The sequence below is a fragment of the Schistocerca gregaria genome, chromosome 1, assembly GCF_023897955.1.
Source record: "Schistocerca gregaria isolate iqSchGreg1 chromosome 1, iqSchGreg1.2, whole genome shotgun sequence".
In the NCBI taxonomy this organism is placed as follows: Eukaryota; Metazoa; Arthropoda; class Insecta; order Orthoptera; family Acrididae; genus Schistocerca; species Schistocerca gregaria.
Window position 1 is genome coordinate 910,244,438 of NC_064920.1, and position 20,114 is coordinate 910,264,551.

At 38.2% G+C, this 20,114-nt stretch overlaps 1 protein-coding gene across 10 annotated transcripts in view; it reads left to right on the forward strand.

Moving 5' to 3' along the window:
- Positions 1-20,114, forward strand: part of LOC126275021 (GATOR complex protein Iml1) — a 520,849-nt gene that overhangs the window by 176,781 nt on the left and 323,954 nt on the right. For 4 of the 10 annotated variants that reach the window (XM_049977163.1, XM_049977165.1, XM_049977167.1 and 1 more), the window contains exons 14-15: positions 4,811-4,948; positions 7,732-7,749. The exons of 2 other annotated variants lie outside the window; for them this stretch is intronic. In XM_049977163.1, coding sequence (XP_049833120.1) covers positions 4,811-4,948; positions 7,732-7,749 — 156 coding nt within the window. The remainder of the gene's footprint in view (positions 1-4,810; positions 4,949-7,731; positions 7,750-20,114) is intronic. 4 more of the 10 variants (XM_049977169.1, XM_049977164.1, XM_049977171.1 and 1 more) reach the window with 2 other exon arrangements.

Here is a 20,114-nt window from a genome sequence, read left to right on the forward strand (position 1 = left end):
CTGCAGTAACATCTGAACCTCTATTAGCTGGACTTGATGATCAACCGGCTGTCAACTTAAATAAATGGTCATCCAAAAACTGTGAACAAGAACAAAGTCAAACACAAAGTGACACAATATACTTCTCAATAAGATATGCACACCTTCAACAACTGCTTCAGAACCCATGCCACCTGGATTATTCTCCTCCTCCTGGTTTTCATAGATAAGAATTGCCCTTATAGCAAACCTTTGAACTCATAATCTTCATGGGCTCAAACTCCACTAGCCTCTGTCCTTCACGCAACCCCACTCTTGGCCCCTTTGATTCTACCTCTCTTCCTTCTATTTCTCTGTTTCACTCTAGCTCAATCACTTTATCCAGTATTTTACACTAATTCTGATCTCTATGTGGTCTCCCGTTATCTCTGTTCTATCTGCACCCACTCCTCCACATCTCCCATACCTCCACTTCATCATGTGCCTGGCTCCTAGTTGGACTTGCTGCTCACATATTCTTCTACTGTTTCCTTGCTGTTCTTCTGTTCCTGGCCATCACCCTCCCTTCTATTCACCACTTTCTCCCACTCTTGTCCTCTTCGTTCCTCTCATCCAGTCATCCTTCACCTCTACAAGGCTGCACCTCTGGGATAACTCTTCTTTGCATTTGTGTGTTTCTAGCTTTTGACCACTTATCTCCTCAACTCCTCCCATTGTTTGCGCTCCACCAAACAACTTTTGGATCTTAAAAAAGGCTTTTATCCTCATTCTTGCATCTACCAGACCTGTTCTTGGTGTTTCTTGAGCAGCGTTACGTAAGTGCATGTGCCTCTGATAAAATAGGTCTCAATGTCAGCCACAAACAAAAATCTTGGGCTCTCACAGCTTCATCCAAAATTGAAATGTTTATACAGCATCAACAATTTATAATATTTGTAAATCTTATGCTTTATTTGTCTGGAATTGAGTGATTATCATCACACTGTTGTAGTAGGTTGTGTTGCATAGAAATAAGCCATATACTGATTTTTTTACTGTAAAATCACCACTTGAGCAGAAGTTGTGTTTCCCCTTTCACTTTATGGTTTCTCATTCTACCAACTTATCTCCCATGCAGTAAAGTTGCACTACCTGTTTCTTCTATATTCCAGCTTATTGATTTATTTTCTTTCTTTTTTCTGTTTTGTTTGTTAAATATTAGTTTTGGGCTGTAATTTTAACAGCAAGTACTGTAACTAATTGACTTACCTTTTTTCATTTGTTTCCTTTTTTATTTAATTCAACTTCCGGTATTTCTTAGCACACGCATGTTATTCTATTCTCCACCTCTTTGATTGTAATACTTTGTCTGTTTCAATGATTTTTTTTGAGTTAAGACTTTCATTGTCATTTGGAATATGGTATTAATGTTCTGTTCATGGATGACTTGGCCTAGTGTGTTTGTGTCTTCCCACCAACATTGCTTTTACTCTTCACTTCTTTCCCCAATTAGCTGATAATTTTGATTATGTAAGACTGAGTTTCAGGCTGTTTTTGTATTTAGTCAGATCAGATGCCTCTATTTGTAGGAATTACATGTTTATCATGTTTGTTTATGCTTGAAAAAGGAATTTTTTTGGATTATGAATGGAGAATAAATGTTGCCTAGATTTTGCATTGCAATACCCTATTTGTGCATAAAGATTTTCATGAAATAAATTGCATCATGGGTGAAATTGCGTTGCTTTTCAAATTAATTATAACTACAGTTAATAAAAAGAAGTTTATGTAAAGAAACCTTTGTGGAGTTTGTGTTATTGTGAGTTATTTGTGGATCATTTGTTACTAAAATGATAGAGAGTAGTTATCATTTTAACATTTTCTAACTGGGTTTCAGTAGATTTTGGATACTTGTTTACTGCTGAGTGATCCTTCTGTAGAAATTGTTGAAATTATTGTCAGCTATTTTCCCTGATGATTTGATGAACTATTGTATGTTAAGGTTTCTTCACAGTTTTTGATTTCACAGATTTGCTGTAATTTGTACCTTGCTTAATGAAATGGACACAACCTGGCAATGTTGCATTATAATCATATAATGAGTCATTCTTTCTCACTTATTAGTGAAGTTTCTTGAATATTCAAGCCATTGGTTTTAGTAAAATATTACCACACATCACTGGAGGCAACACAGTATTGTCAAATGCTTGAGGACATTATAACACAACTGCCTTCTGCAAAATGCAGTACTGCTATATGTCTTTCACATGCCTCACGTATTATAATAACAACTTTATGACTTCTTTGTATTTTTTTAGTCTTCGTTCATATCCTGTCCCCCTTCCCCCCACCCCTTTTTAATTTTCAGGGTTTTCTACAGATTAAACTTTGTAGAGATGTGCTATCTTCCCTGTCTAGTGTTTTCTGATGAATTATTTTTGTGTTAAGTGTTGGTGACGTTCCTAGTAGTTGAAAATTGAGGAGTAATGTCACTGCTAACAAGTAACTATTAAATGTAAATTTTAGAAACACTAATCATAAAAAAGAAAGTAGTGTATGGCAATGTGATTTAAATTGTGATGTTCATCGCTCACAGATAATAAGAAAAGTCTCAAATATTACAAACAGTTCCTTTATATGATTCTTCAGTTTCTCCTGGCATATTTGTTGATTGAATAGTCCATGGGTGTCTTGCCTGTTAATAGTGTCCAATGGCACAATATTTCGGTGATCAAACATGTTGCTATCGTCAAGTGCACTCACAAACTGAGCACCTGAGGACATGCAGCTGACTAATCTTCCCTGGCCCCGTGAGCTGCTCCATCTGGTGTTCACACTCACAGCTACACATTGGCAGTCATAGAGATGCTAGCATCATTGTCTGTGGTGGCGTTGATGTATGTTCTCTGTTCGCCTTGGTCACCAGATTGTTTTGTTTGCTGAGAGTCGTCTTAATTAAACTCAGCGCTGGTTCCCAAGCCTTGCTAAAATTATAACCCAATATCAGTTGATGAGATTGTACCTGGTACGAATTTCTATGGCCTCTGTAACAACGCTTTCCCAGTATTTGGAAGTCTGTGCCAAGATCCTGGTATGTTCATACTCCATCATGATTCTCGGACAAACAGTGCTCTGTGATTGCGAAGTTGTTGGGATATGTCAGTCAAGTGTGCCTCTGGTGTTCTTGGCAATGAACTTTGATGCTGAACACTGTCTGTCCAATAAATGTCTTTCCACATTGCCATGGAATCTGGTATTCGCCGGTCTTCTGCAAACTGAGATCATCTTTGACACTTCCCAATAATGCTCACGTTTTATTGGGTGGGCAAAAGATAGTTTTTACTCAGTGCTTCTTCAATATGCATCTGATTTTTCCTGATCGTGTGCCGGTGCAAGTATAAAGGCAATGGCTGCCTCTTCCTCCATCGCTTCTTCTGTCTCCACAGATTCTACTGTTATGGTGGGGTGGAGAGCATGTCTAATCGGCTATTCTGGGTACACGTTTTTTCGGAATACAATTCTGAGCTGCTCTAGCTCCTGGAGCAAACACTCTGCATCTGAAATGGTGCATCCCCCATGTACCAGTGTATTTAGTACCCAATTCATCTCCCAAGGGTGGTGACTGCTCTCTGCATGCAAATACAGTTTAGTGTGCATTTTATTCTGATGCACATCATGGCCCATGGTACCATCAACTCTTCTCTTGATTGTGACATCCAGGGATGGCAGTCTTCCTTCTAGAGACCAAAACAGAAAGATGATTACCATTCCTAGACATCATGGTCAAGAGAAGAGCTGTCTCAGAAGAAAATGCACAGTGAGGTACATAGGAATGTGGTACTAAAAACACTTGTATACAGGGCGCGCACCATTTCAGACAGAGTGTCTGCCCCCAGGAGTTAGAGAATCTAAGAACTGTATTTTGAAAAAAAGGTGTACCCAGAATGGCAGATTAGGCACACTTTCCACACCACAACAATAGTACAATCTGTGGACACGGAAGAAGCAATGGAGGAATATGCAGCCACTGCATTTATACCGTACGTTGGCGCACTATCGGGAAACATTGGATTCATATTGAAAAAGCACTGAGTAAAAACCATCTTTTGCCCACCCAATAAAACATGAGCATTATTGGGAAGTGTCAAAGGTGATCTAGGTTTGCAGAAGGCTGGCTTATACCAGATTCCATGTCAATGTGAGAAGAGAAATACTAGACAGACAGTGCGCACCATCGAAGATCATTGCCGAGAACACCAGAGGCACATTCGACTGCTGTATCCCAACAAGTTAGCACTCACAGAGCACTGTTTGTCCAAGAATCACATAATAGAGTATGAATGTACCAGGATCTTGGTCAGACTTCCACCGTCATTAGAGAGGCATAGAAATTTGTACCAGGGATAATCTCATCAACTGAAATTGTGGCTATTATTGTAACAAGGCTTCATAACCAGCACTGAGTGTAATTAAGAAGACTCTCACCAAACAAATGACCTGGCAACCAAGGCGAATAGAGAACTCACATCAGTGCTATCACAGATGCCGACAATAGCATCTCCGCAACTGCCAACACATGGTCATGGGTGTGGATTGTGGATGGAGTGGCTCGCGGGGGCCATGGGATACTAGTCAGCTTCTTTCCCTCAGGAGTTCAGTTCACCAGTTCACCTGATGATGGTGACATGTTTGATCACCAACATGAACTGGCAGTACAACTGTGGACTGTTCGATCAGTTGCTTTATACATTTTGCGGCAGTGTGTATGTCAGCATTTCTTCACACAACATTTGTGCATGCTTTTGTAATGATTGGTAGTAGCTAGTGTAATGCATGGCACAATGAATCGTAGATGTGAAGATCCCTGGATCAGTGCGCCCCAATCTGTTGTCTTCTGGGACATCCGAGAGACGTATGCCAGCTAACAAGAGTCTGATTCTCCTTTGGGGTGCTACAGGTGAACAGGAGTGGACTCCTGCCCTTACTACAGGTTGGAAAACAATTTCATGAAAATTGATCAGTATTTTCATATATAATGTCAGTTATTTTAAGAAAATGTGTCATTTTAGTTGGTGTCATGATAAAACTTTACTTTGAGTTATGTTCCCTATTTAACAAGTCACATAGAATATATTCTTATTAGTACTTCTGCATAATTAAAAAATTAAGTATTTGTTGCCATTAAATTTAATTTATTCCCTTGTATTTTATTTTCCCAGTGACAGTTCTGCTGCACAGACATCAGAATTAACAGCCCCTTCCTTTTTTTTAAAAAAAAAAAAAAAAAAATTGTTTTCAGAATAATATTGACCAGGAATAATTTCCTTACATTATTAGAAAGAAACCTTTCAGGTTTCAGGATTCTAATGTGACTGTTGTCTGCTGTCCCCTGTTCTATGCATGTTTGCTTGTTTTTCAGTTTTATTGCTTGCCCACTTTGTGTGTGTGTGTGTGTGTGTGTGTGTGTGTGTGTGTGTGTGTGTGTGTGTATCGGGTTGAAGGAGATCTGAAAATTAGAGTATGTGGTGTGTTAACTTAGATCTATTAACAATCGAATAATTGGCAGTAGTTCTGTCAGCAATTTGTCATGAACTGTTATGAAAGTGATTCAGGAATATGTAATTAATTTTGTAAAACCTTAAAGCTAGTTGAAAACATTAGTATTGTGTGTGTGTGTGTGTGTGTGTGTGTGTGTGTGTGTGTGTTTGAGAAAATTTTTTCTGCATGAATAAGCTAAGTGAAACTGATTTGAAATTTGCATTTCTATAGAAGGAAAAAGTACCCATACAAGAGCCTGTGTTTACGTGACATTTTTCATATGAACTAAATATTATCTAAGTTATAATTTTATAGCATGTTGCAACTACAGCTTCTCTCAGACTTTGTTTCTGTAGAATTTAATTTGGAAAATTCATGCTTCTGTAGCAAGAGGACCATTACTATTCCATTACAATATATAAAATGTATTAGTACTGAAAAATCCTCCATCAAATCCTTACTGTTATGATTCACTTTAATAAGGGCAAATGCATAAGTAGAAATTTTTAATACTTTGAACTGTACTTGGATTGTAAAACTTAGAAAACACGACACTGTGTGTTATTTTCAGCTGTACATTTTTGACAAGTAATAAAAAAAACATTTTAACTAAAGAACTATTCCACTACACAATGAAAGATCTCCAGGTGAAATATTCTGAGAATGGTAAAGTTAATTAAAGGATATTTAGTAGTGGGGATAATAATCTAGAACCAGCTGCCTTAAAGATGAAGCCATACTGAGCTAAAGTATATTTCTGATATTTCAAATTGATGTAATTTGTTCTAAAACATGTAAATGTATGGTGCTGGTAACCTAGGGAGAGTAACCTACATTACCATTGCGGTCTTTAATTTTGATGGAAAAAACAAATTTAGGAACCAAGTAATTCTTCATAATTTTAAACTGTTATCAGAACTGGAGAGGAACCACAAAACACATACTAAAAAAGGGTGGGAGTGTTGTATGAGACATTTTACCAAGAGCACATTTGGTAATATGTTATGACAGAAAGAAAAGAAAAGAAAATAGAAAAAAAACACAGAACAAAAGAAATAAGAAAGAAGTGGGACGTGCAAATAAAGAAAGGATGGTAAAGAACAAAAGCATATGGAACAGACACTATCAGTGCATGAATGAGTATATATATAAATATATTTGTAGGAGGAAAGTAGAGGGAAACACAATACATACCATGCCATTTGTGAGTTATAAAATCTAGTGTCAGTGAAAGTTACAAATGAATGTTTATACTGTCAAGTTCTGAAACTTACAAAATCACCTATTATCAAAATTATGTTTTTGTCATTCTTACTACAATCATTCTGGTTTCAGCAGCAGGTAAACGATCGCTCCTGCTCTATTACACACGTTTTGAACTCATTATAAGTACATCAATGTAGTACAAAGGCAAATCACACATAAATTAATTGCAAGTGTATTCATTAATATTTTTTTATGGAATCATCAGGGAGATGGAATTTGAAAATGCCATTTACAAGTCTCAGTATTAAGATTACTCAACAGTTTTCATTTTTTGTTTTTACAGTGATGTTTTATAATACAATTAATAATCACTTTATTTATCTACACACGAGACCAGAGAATACATCAAATAATAAATCTCTCTCTCTCTCTCTCTCTCTCTCTCTCTCTCTCTCTCTCTCTCTCTCTCTCTTTCTGTGGTGTGTGTGTGTGTGTGTGTGTGTGTGTGTGTGTGTGTGTGTGTGTGTGTGTGCGTGTGTGTGTGTGTGAGAGAGAGAGAGAGAGAGAGAGAGAGAGAGAGGTGAAGATTTCCTGGATGAGTGTATTGTGCATGTATTTGATTATGGCTGCAGCAGTTGGTGTAACGCAGATGTTTTCAGTTTTTTTGCTTTTATTGTGATGAAAATGAAATGCATTGTAGAAAGTGCTGTTCAGTTACATGAAACTGTGTATGGTCTACCAATAAAATGTAAGCATTATGTATAGTATGTGGGATAATGTTACTGCAATTACATGTGATGTCTTCTTTCCAATTACTTGTCTGTCTTAATTTTCATGTTCAAGAATTTCAGCGTTCCATGTTGGGTGAGCATTCATATAAAGTCAATTATTGTGCTTATTATTTGATATTGTTTTGTAAACTGAACAGGAAATGTGCTTTATGTGCTTTTGCTAATGTGTGTCTCATTTTTTGTTTTCTTTTCATGTCTGTCTGTCGGGTGCATCACTCACGTGAAATCATACAATCAGTTGGAAAAGTTATAATAGGTTTGAATCAGATTAAAATTTTATTTATAGCTATTTAAAAGAAAGGAAATGTTATTGTAGTTTTGTTGTACTCAAACTCTGAGCAGTAACAGCTGTATTGGAATGTCACTAGAAGCCCTCCATAAATTCTTAGCTCATTTTATAGTGAAAATAAATTTGTTCTGTATCTTTTATCCATGAATTCCACACTGTTGCATTTTTCTTTACGAATATTGTAATTCTTATTTCAAAATTTGTCATTTTATGCATGTTGTAACATTAGAATAATACTGAAAATGGGAGTTCCTTATGCTTTGCAGATCAGACTGAGTTTAAATAAAGAATGTAAGTTGAGCTCATGTAAATCCAAGATATCTTGGTACTCTGAATTTGGGTCTGGTTAAGTACTCTATCAGAAAACTCGAATGGATCTGCAGATTTTGGTTAGCTTATAGAATTTCAATCATTGTTCTGAATTTTTAAAGCTGTTGATGACAGATACCATCAACTTTATTGTCTTCATTTAGTTGATGAAGATAATAGGAAGTTCAGTTGTTTGTTGATTTTCTAATGTTTCCTCAGTCCCATGCTCATCATTCTATTCACTTGCAGTTCCGTCACTGATGGCTTCCTTCTGCTAACGAACTCACCATGCCATTCACATATAGAAAGTCCCCAGTTGTCATTTATTTTCACCAGTATGGAAATGAGTCTCTCACAGCACGCATTTGCTTTACAGGGGGTACATGGCTTTTGCAGTTCAGCTGTCAAACTGTGAGCGCTACTGAATTAACATGCCTTATGTGTAGTACCTATACAACTACTGCAACCTCATTAATAGTCATCCTGATGAAGGTAGTGTGCAGTCATAACTGAGAAATGTTTTTATTTTATATTTTAATATGGTCTCACTCACCCAGAAGATTTTTTTTTACAGAAATTGCCTTATGTGTAGTACCTATACAACTACTGCAACCCCATAAATAGTCATCCTGATGAAGGTAGTGTGCAGTCATAACTGAGAAATGTTTTTATTTTATATTTTAATACGGTCTCACTCACCCAGAAGATTTTTTTACAGAAATTGAATTCAGCTCTAAATTCCATTCTCAGACAAAGTCAGAATAAAGTAATAAACAACTGTAAAAAGTGAGGAAGTCGTATGATGATGCAAAACCATTCATGTTTCAGGCAGTATGGTTTCAAACACATGAGTTTAATTGGAGACAGTAACCCAAACACAGTAGTAATAATAATAATAATAATAATAATAATAATAATAATAATAATATGATCTGTAAAAGTGGCCGCTGACAGTACAGGTTGACCTTGCTTATCTAGATTTCTGGTTGGGTTACTACTGCTTCATCTGATCTCTGAAGTTCAAATATTAAGTACATTATACCTCAAATTTTATAGTTGTTTTGAGACACTTTACAAATGAATATAATACCCCTATTCAAATTTGCATAGTATATTTTAATTTATTCTCTTCAAGTGCTCAAACTTAGCATTTTCTTTCCTAGTCATCTTCTGCTGCACTACTGTTCTGTTCACCTCAAACAAATATAATAATCTGTGTAGGGAGTTGTGAAGTATACTATTTATGTTGTATATGTGGAAAGTGGAGTACTGTAAATGATGATAGTGGTACAGATAAGCAGTATTGTGATACTGTAGTAATAACAGTGTTAGAGAAAAGTTGCATTTGTCAACTCCGCATTCAGTTCTTATTGAATGGTCTAATGCAGACCATAATTATTAATTCACCAGCCAAACTTCGTCTAATAATATACTGCATTTCAAACCATTTAGAAGTAAAGGAAATAGGTAGTACAGGTGCTGAATTGTTTACTATTCAATGAGTTGTGTCCTTTACTCCTAAATTTATTGTGTTCTACCAGAACTTTTATTACTATACTATGCAGCATTTCAGTTATTCCTGCAGAACAAGAAATTTCTTGTTCTCATCTGAAATTCTTTCTTTATTGAACTGAATATCCAAGAATCATGGATAACAGTTTCGTAGTTGAAGAACTTGATATTTTTGTTGACCTTATCTCTCCAGAATTTTGCACAAGGATTTTTGTTCTTCAGCTCCATTTCTGTAACTTGTTGTAATCCATATATTTTATTATACTATTGATTTTTGAAATTAATTGCCTTCTACTTTCATGACAACTGAGGTTTGTTTGGCCTTTTACAGTACCTGTTATTACGTTCTTCATCATCTTAATGTCAGCAGTCATTCTGCTCTTTTATTCCAGACTCCTGTGATTTATGTTGCTGTTGCTGTCATATTCAGTTATTTTATTAATTCCGTAATGCCTTACTGTCTTCTTTCTTCCCTTCCTAAACTTCTTACTTCCTATTCATTGGAACAAACAGTGTCATTTTCACAAGTCCATCCTTCTCTCTTCCCAATAATCCTCCATATACAGGTTTTGATTTTTCATCTTATAAATGTGTATGGTGTCCAGTGCTCCATATTATAACACATTTCTAGCTGTCACACAGTAATGAGCCAAGAACATTTTATTCACAGCCCACCACGAAACTGAATTCCTTCTGATGGCATTGTAGCCATGTGATGTGGTAAGGAAAGTATAAAAGAAGAAAAAAAAGAGAGAAGAATTGGGAATCAGATTACTGATGGTACAAGCTGCAAATGGGAAATCCTCGGACACAAGTGACTTTGACACAGGACATATTGTTGTGATGTGGCACCTGAAAATGAGCATCTTTGAAATGGCAAAGCTTCTCCTCTGTTCACAGTTGTGAGCAGCTGTGGAAATTGGTTGAATGACCATGAAACAATATGTTGGACATCCACTTCTTATCGCACGACATATAGGTTGGAGGCATGCTTGATCTGTGAAGCAATAGACAACTACCTATGCAGATCTGGCAGCCAAGTTCAGTGCTAGTTCAGGCACAAGTGTTTGAGAGCACACTGTTAAGTGCACATTGTTGGACATGGGGCTCTGCAGCAGATGACGCCTGTGTGTTCTCAGCTTGACCCAACATTGTGATAAGTTGCAATAGCAGTGGGCATGGGATCATCAGAACTGGACTATGGATCTATGGATGGATGTCACCCTGTCAGATGAATCATGTTTCTTCAAACAATGGAAAATCCAGGATGGAATGTTACAATGCCAGAGACAGAAAGTTGCTACTCACCATATAGCGGAGATGCTGAGTCGTGAATATTTGTGTGAATCTTTTTGTTGTGCCTATCGTGACTCAGCATCTCCGCTATATGGTGAGTAGCAACTTTCCATCTCTGGTATTGTTGAATCGTGTTTCTTGTTACATCAGTTTGATGGTTGCACTAAAATATGTCACCATCCATGCAAATGGATGCTTGAAACATTCAGTGTGCCCTGGTGCAGTTTGTTGGAGACAGTATTATGCCTAAGAGTAACATTTGCCTGAGATTCTGCGAAATGTGAGGTAGAAATCGAAGGCACCATGACAGCTGTGATGTGAATATTGTCATGGACGGCTGCATCGCTTCTTGCTTAATGTCTTTTCTGACAGTGATAGCATCTTCTGACAGGACAACTATCTGTGTCACAAGGCCAGAATCACACTACAGTGGTTTGAGGAGCATGATAGTGGACTTGTATTGGTATCGTGGTCACCAATTTCACCTGAGCTGAACCCCATGGAACACACATGGGGCACTATAGCATGGCAGCTCCATACCTACCTGTGACCAGCCTGTGATTTAAGGGAACTGCATGACTCCTATATAGGCATCTGGTGCTACATAATTCCAGAGACCTACCACGAACTTTGCAAATCTGTGCCATACAGAATCACTGCTATACTGCATTCCAGAGATGAACCTGCATGCTATTACACAGGTGGTTGTAATATTTTGGCTCTTCCACGTATACTTCTTTCTTTCAGCATTTGAGAATGGGGTGCATAGTGTGAAGATGTCTATGTGTCATCCAGAAGGTTTTACAAGTGTACATTTCATTGTCAGTTGTAGAGGAATGATTTTGGAACACAGTCTAAAAGCCTCAACTGTTTTCTGTATAGTGATAGTGTACAACCAATGACAATAAATTTTTTGTGTTCTGTTCCCCGCCATGCTGCTGTAAATGCTAACTGGCACATGGCTCTGGTAGTCATAATATTTTGTGAATTGAGTTATTAAAGCCTTCTGTAGATAATAATTTTGCTCACTACCACTAATGTGTAATGGTGTGGAAATTTATTGTTCTTTGGTACAACTACTCGTGAACTGAGCATCTCATAGTGTGTGTGTGTGTGTGTGTGTGTGTGTGTGTGTGTGTGTGTGTGTGTGCCTCTGTTTCTCTATTTTTTGCTAGTATATAACAAATCCTGGAAATACCACCAGACACATGCTTTGCAGCTATGTGGATACGATTTACCTGCTCTGAGCTTTGCACATCAGGTGAAGATTATGTTGCTTGGCAAGTACATTAATTTCAAGCCTTTGCAGCAGCCTCTTTCAATCTTTCTCTATAATTGTCATCTTACCACTACAATTAACATAACTGTTTTTGTTATTAATAAAGAGAGTGTTATTACTGATCAGAGATCAGAAGTAATACAACTGTGACCTTTAAAATCTATGCACAGGTAAATGAATACACATACTTTACAGTTCATGACATGAGAGCAACTTTGGCAGAGCCAAAGGGTTTAAAATAAATGAATCATAAAACTGGAGAAAATTTTGCGAGGCATTTAAACTTAAAAATATTGCACTTCTCACTGAGACTGTGAGTTCGCTTTGTGAAGTATTACCAGTAATCAAATGACTCTTCGAAGCTGTTGCAGCTAGCTACTAGTAATGAAAACATGCTTTTATTGCTTCTGATGCACATTCATCACAGCTTTCTAAACATACTAGTATGTAAACACATCAAATAAAAAATAAGTCACCCACAGGAGTCATCATGCTAATTAAATGTAACACTACCTGTACCTCTGATAGTGGCCTTAATTCTATGAGGAAGAGGGTCCACAAGTTTCTTCATGTATGCCATATTTATTTGAAGCCATTTATTGATGATTAGATCCCTTACGGCTACCAAATTGCTGGGATGTTGATTGATGTGTTTCCCCCATTGTTCCAAATAATCCCAAAAAAAAATGTGGCATTTAGACCAAGTGATTTGGGAGCCATTCAAGGAGTGATCAGGTGCTTAATTGTTCACCAAACCAGAAACACTGCTGTTGTCATCTTTGAAGATGGAAGTACCCACAGTATACTTACACTGAAGATGTAGAAGAGAAGGCAACTGTCAGCCAACAAGAATTCTTCAGTTAACGTCCTCATTCCTATATCTTGGAACCTTAATGAGTAGGGCCAAACCACCACTAAGTATCACAGAGCCACTTCAGGGAAATACCACGGCCTCTACGCACTGTGGATTAAATAATTCATTGACTATTGATGCACTTAACACCTTGCATCATCTGCAAACAGGCAAAATCTACTTCAGCATCTATATTTCATAAGCTATGTTGTGGTGTGTGGTTGATGGCACTTTATGTACCACTGTCATTTCCCTATTTCTTGTTCGAGGTGTTGTCTTTCACTGTACTGTAACTGAGCCAGTGGGACTCACTTCACCTGTTTTGGGGAAATCTGTTTTGTCCTGTGTCAGGAGGAGGCAAATGCAAAAGGGTAGAGGTCTATTACTCATCAGAGGTTCAAGCATATGTCGAATGATGGTATTCCTTAGAGAAATGGCAGCAAGGGCAGGAAAGGAAACCAGGTGCCCTCAGGGTATATGCCTGGGGGCCTCAGTCAACATGTTGAATGGGCTAGTCTGGCAGCCATTTAGGGAACAGGGTGCAACCAATTGCAGATTGTGGTGCATGTTGGAACAAATGATGCTAGTTGTCTGGGCTCAAGAGTAATTCTTGTCATTCCAGCCACTGGCAGAGATGGTTGAAAAGACTAGCTTTGTGCAATGAGTTTCAACGATACTCACAATTTGCAGCATTGTCCCCAGAACTGATCTTGGCCCTTTGGTTCTGTGTTGAGTGGAAGGACTGAACAAGGGACTGCAAAGGTTCTGTGACACTCTAGGCTGTGACTACCTTGACTTGAATCATTGGGTTAAGAACTGTAGGATCCCACTAAATATGTCAGGTGTGCACTGCACATCAAAAGCTGCTACTCAGGTAAATGTGTTGGGTGCACAAGGGGTCTTTTAGATTAGGCAACTCTCCATCCAGTCCAGATGATGATAGCTGTAGGAAACACAGAAGTATCAGTGTAAGATTGAAAGAAATGCCTCCCACAAAAGAGAGTATTAAAATCCTAATGGTAAACTGCAACAAAGTGCCAGAGTTTGAAGTGATCATGAAATGTGGCGAAGCTCACATAATACTAAGTACAGAAAGCTGTTGAAACCTGAAATTGGTAGCAGTAAGATTTTTGGGAAAAATTTAAGTGTATATTGAAAGGATAGGCAAATGGAAAGTGGATGTGGTGTCTTTGTAACAGTAGGCAAGAAATTCAAGTCTACAAAGATAGAAATTGAAGCTACATGTGAGACAGTTTGGACAGGACTCAGTATCACGGATGGGCATAAAATGATAAGTGGATCCTTCTATCATACACCAGATTCATCTCCTGATGTAAATGTAAACTTTAGAGAAAACCTCAGTTCATTTGTACATGTTCCCAGTCATTCTGTAATCATCAGTGGAGACTTAAATCAGCCAACAGTTAATTGGGAAAATTACAGTTTTATTAGTGGTAAGACATCCTGTGAAACTTTTCTAAATGCCTTCTCTGCAAATTACATAGAACAGATTGTTAGAATCCCACTCTCGATGGAAATATATTGGATCTAATGGCAAAAAATAGACTTGATCTTGTGGAAGACATCTGCATCAAAAGTGGTATCAGTGACCATGACGTGGTTGTAGCAACAATGATTATGAAAATATAAAGGACAATTAAAACCAGCAGAAGGATATATATGTTCAGTAAAGTAGATAAAAAAATCAGTAGTGTCATATCTCACTGAGGAACTTGAAACTTTGAGCACAGGGCAGGATGATGTAGAGAAACTGTGGCTCAGATATAAAAGAATAGTTGACCATGCACTGGATAGATACGTAACCAGTAGAACAGTTCATAATGGGAGGTAACCTCTGTGGTATACAGTCATTGTAAAGAAACAGAGATTACTGCATAATAGGTGTAAAGCAAAGAGCAGGACTATAGTTGGAGAGATGCTGAATGAAATGTGTTTGACCATCAAGAGAGCATGCATGCTGCTTTTAATGACTCCTATAGCAGAATATTGTCGAGTGATCTTTCACAGAATCCAAAGAAATTCTTGTCATTTGCAAAGGATGTTAGTGCACCAAAGTTAGTGTCTAGTCCCGAGTGAATGAGACAGGAACTGAAATTGAAGGTAGCAAAGCAAAAGCTGAAATGTTTAAGTCTGTTTCCAAATGTTCCTTTACAAAGGGAAACTCAGAAGAATTGCCCCACTTTAATCCTCGTACCACTGAAAAGATGAGTGAAATAAGTACGAGGTGCTATCCAAAATTTTTGGGACTGGTGCTGCCATCTGTTAAAAACCTTACCTTTAGACTAATTCTGTCAGAGACAGCAAAGGACTTGGAAGAGCAGTTGAACGGAATGGATAGTGTCTTGAAAGGAGGATATAAGATTAACATCAACAAAAGCAAAACGGGGATAATGGAATGTAGTCGAATTAAGTCGAGTGATGCTGAGGGAATTAGATTAGGGAATGAGACACTTAAAGTAGTAAAGGAGTTTTGCTATTTGGGGAGCAAAATAACTGATGATGGTCAAAGTAGAGAGGATATAAAATGTAGACTGGCAATGGCAAGGAAAGCGTTTCTGAAGAAGAGAAATTTGTTAACATCGAGCATAGATTTAAGTGTCAGGAAGTCGTTTCTGAAAGTATTTGTATGGAGTGTAGCCATGTATGGAAGTGAAATATGGACGATAAATAGTTTGGACAAGAAGAGAATAGAAGCTTTCGAAATGTGGTGCTATAGAAGAATGCTGAAGATTAGATGGGTGGATCACATAACTAATGAGGAAGTATTGAATAGGATTGGGGAGAAGAGAAGTTTGTGGCACAACTTGGCCAGAAGAAGCGATCGGTTGGTAGGACATGTTCTGAGGCATCAAGGAATCACCAATTTTGCATTGGAGGGCAGCGTGGAGGGTAAAAATTGTAGAGGGAGACCAAGAGATGAATACACTAAGCAGATTCAGAAGTATGTAGGTTGCAGTAGGTACTGGGAGATGAAGAAGCTTGCACAGGATAGAGTAGCATGGAGAGCTGCATCAAACCAGTCTCAGGACTGAAGACCACAACAACATAGACTAAAGGTCACCATTACCCTCGAAGTAGTTCTTATCCGCATGCACACACCAGCGCCAGCGTTTCTGCCACTGGTCAAACGTTTTCTGGAAGTCTTGTTCTTTGAGGAGGTTTATCACCGCCAGCAATGATTCTTGAATCCTCTCTAGAGTGTCGAACTGATGGCCTTCAACTTCAGTTTCAGGTTTGGGAATTGTGCAAAGTCCCAACATGCCAAATCTGGCAAGTATGGTGGGAGGGGTACAACCTCCATGTTGTGCTTTGCCAAAAAGATCCTGGTGAAGAAGGATGTGTGACAGGGTGCATTGTTGTGATGCAACAGCCAGTTCCCTTGACGCCAAAGTTCAGGCCATCTTTGCCACACATTTTCACGGAGCTGTCGCAAAATGTCGCTGTAGTATGCAGAATTCACTGTTTGGTTGGTTGGGATGAATTGTTTCTGTACAATCCCTTGGTGTCAAAGAAAATGATAATCATGCTCTTCACTTTGCTGTTCACCTGTCTTGCTTTTTTGGGTCTTGGAGAGCCTGGGCCCTTCCACTGGTACGATTGTTGCTTTGTCTCTGGGTCATAACCTTAAATCCAGCTCTCGTCGCTGGTGATAACCCATGACAAGAAGGTTGGACTATCAGATGCGGTCTGACTAAGGTCTGTGCACACTTCAACACTCTGTGCCTTCTGATCGGCAGTAAAGATCCTTGGCAAAAATTTTGTGGCGACACGATGCATGCCCAATTCATCAGTCAACATTCATTGACATGTCCCATAACCAATACCCACTTCATCCACAAGGTCTTGAATGGTTCGATGTTGGTCTGCAGCGTCTAATTGTTGAAGTCTGCCATTGTGCAGCTATCGGGCCTTCCAGTGTGAGCATCAACTTCGACGTCTGTATGGCCGCCGCTGAACTGAGCATGCCACTCAAACACATGCAGATGGCTCATGCTCTGTCCACCAAACAGTTGCTGAATCATTGTAAGGGTCTCCGTAGCACTTTTCCCAAAATTTGCACGGAATTAGATACACATGTGCTGTTCTGTTTGCGGATCCATTGTAAAATTGCCACACACCAAACAGAGTATTATGGAAATTACTTTTGAATACATTATTTGAGAGGCAGTGATAAATGTCTAACAAATATTTACTATTAAAAACAGTTGTGATCAAGACTGTTTTTAATAGTAAATATTTTGGAAATCACTGTGGACAAGCAACATGTCCTCCCAGCTGAATGCCACTCTGCACACTGACTCATCAGATATGCAGTTCTCACCACCTAGTGATGCAAAGATCTACTACTCCTACTTTCCAGATGGCAGCACCAGTCCCAAGAATTTTGGATTCCACCTCATATTAGTGTTAGTGGTGTCTAAAAAGAGCTAAATTCCTTAATATTGGTGAAAGCTCCACTGCCCTATGGAATCCCTGTGAGATTCTATACTTAATTTGTGGCTGAGTTAGTCCCTCTTCTAACTATAATCTATCATAGATTCCTTTAGCAAAAAACCGTGCCCACTTCTTGGGAAAAGGCACAGGTCACACCCATTTATAAGAAGGGTGATAGAAGTTCCACAAAACTACCATCCAGTATCCTTCACATCGATTTGTTGTAGAATCTTGGAACATATTCTGAGCTCAAATATATTTAGCTATCTTGAACAGAATGACCACATCATTGCCAACCAGCATGTATTTCGAAAACACCAATAATGTGAAACCAAAAACACCAATAATGTGAAACCGAACTTTCACTTTTCTCATGTAACATCCTGACACTTTTGGATCAAGGTAGCCAGATAGATACTGTGATTTTTGATTTCCAAGAAGCATTTGACTTGCACCACACCTGCACTTATTGTTAAAAGTATGATCACATGGGGTATCAAGTGAAATTTGTGACTGGATTGAGGACTTTTTAGTAGGGAGCACATAGCATGTTCCCTTGTATGGAGAGTAATCATCATATGTAGAAGTAACTTCAGTTGTGCCCCAGGGAAGTGTTGTGTTGGGACCCTTGCTGTTCATGTTGTATTTTAATGACCTTGCAGACATGTCTATAATGAAGAACTATCCAAAACAAGCTGCATAAATATTGAGTCACATCTTGACAAGATTTCAACATGATGCAGAGATTGTCAACTTTTCCTAATGTTCAGAAATGTAAAATTGCACACTTCACAAAATGAAAAAAGAAGTATCCTGTGCCTGTAATATCAATGAGTTGCAGTTGGAATTGTCCAATTCATATAAATACCTGAGTGTAACACTTTGTAGGGATATGAAATGGAATGATCACATAGATTCAATCATGGGTAAAGCAAGTGGTAGACTTCAGTTTATTTGTGGAATAGTGGGGAAATGCAATCAATTTACAAAGGGAATTGCTTATAAATCATCCATGTGAACTGTTCTAGAATATTGCTCAAGTGTGTGGGGCCTGTACCAGATAGAACTAACAGATGATATTGAACATATACAGAGAAGGGCAGCATGAATGGTCACAGGTTTGTTTAATCCATGGGAGTGTGTTGGAGAGATACTGAAGGAACTGAACTGGAAGACTCTTGAAGACAGATGTAAAGTATCCCAAGAAAGTGTGTTAACAGAGTTTCCAGAACCAGCTTTAAATGATTATTGTAGGAATATAATACTAGCCGCTACGTATTGCTCACATAGGGGCTGTGAGGGTAAGATTAGAATAATTACTGCACACACAATAATTCAAAGACTCATTGTTCCTGTGCTCCGTGCGTGAATGGAATAGGAGGAAAACCTAATAGCTGGTCCAATAGGATGTACATTTTGCCATGGACCTCATGATGGTGTGCAGAGTATTGATGCAGCTGTAGAATTAGAAACATACTAGTTTTCTTTTGATCTTTTCTATTTTCTCCATCAACCCTATCATGTGTCGATACCAGACTGGTGAGCAGTATTTCAGAATTGGCTGAACTTAGGTTTTCTAAGTTACCTCCTTTGTAGGTGGACTACATGTTCTGAGGATTCTTCTAATCAGTCCCAGTCTGGGATCTGCCACACCTGCAATTAGTTTTAAGTGGTAGTTCCACATAAATCATTCCAAATGCTGACTTCCGGATGTTTACTGTTTGCTGAGAACTCTTCAATCTAATCGCACAGTTGGTCTTACATTCTGAACATACATATTTTGTTCACTAGGACTTCCTTCGGAAGTCAAGGAATATGGGAGCAACCTGAGTACTTCACTTCTTGATCGCATGGATGAAGAGAGGGAATTGGGTTTTACATGGCTACTGTTTGATGAATCTGTGTTCATTCCTACAGAGGAGATTTCGAGTCTCCAGAGATGCCATAATACACAATCATAAAACATGTTCCAAATTATATAACATACAGATGTCACATATATAGGCCTACAGTTTTGGGTGTCTTTCTGATGCCCCTTCTTGAAAAATGGGAATAGCCTGTCCCGCATCGGCCTATGGTACACTGCTACTAGAAGAGGAGCAAGTTCTTTCTTGTACTGTGTGTAGAACAGTGTGTGTGTCCCATCACATCTAGGTGCCTTTGATGTGTTAAGCGATTTTAGTTGTTTTTCTGTCTCATGATTACTTATTTCAGTCTGTCATTTTGATATCAGTGCAGTGATTGGAATGATGAACCACAGTACGATCTCCACTAGTCAAACAGTTTGTATATAAAGTTGTTTAGGAGTACCACGTTTATTTCTAATAGGAATGAAATGGTGATCAATCACAATGAAATATTAAATCTTATTCACTTTGTCTATTTGCACTTGATTATTTCTTGTATTATCTTAATTTAGAGCTGTCAGTGCATTCACAAACATAATTCTTAGGCAGTAATTGAATGTCAGGATGATCTGTTGTCTGTTTGTTAACTTTGTGCAGACCATTAAAGTATCTCAGTTAACTGACTCTGCCATCTCTGTACATGTTCTTGCCTTGGATAGTAACCACTGTATGAGACAGAGTGTACTCTCCTTCATGTCCCCATTTCAGTAGACTTCCAGCA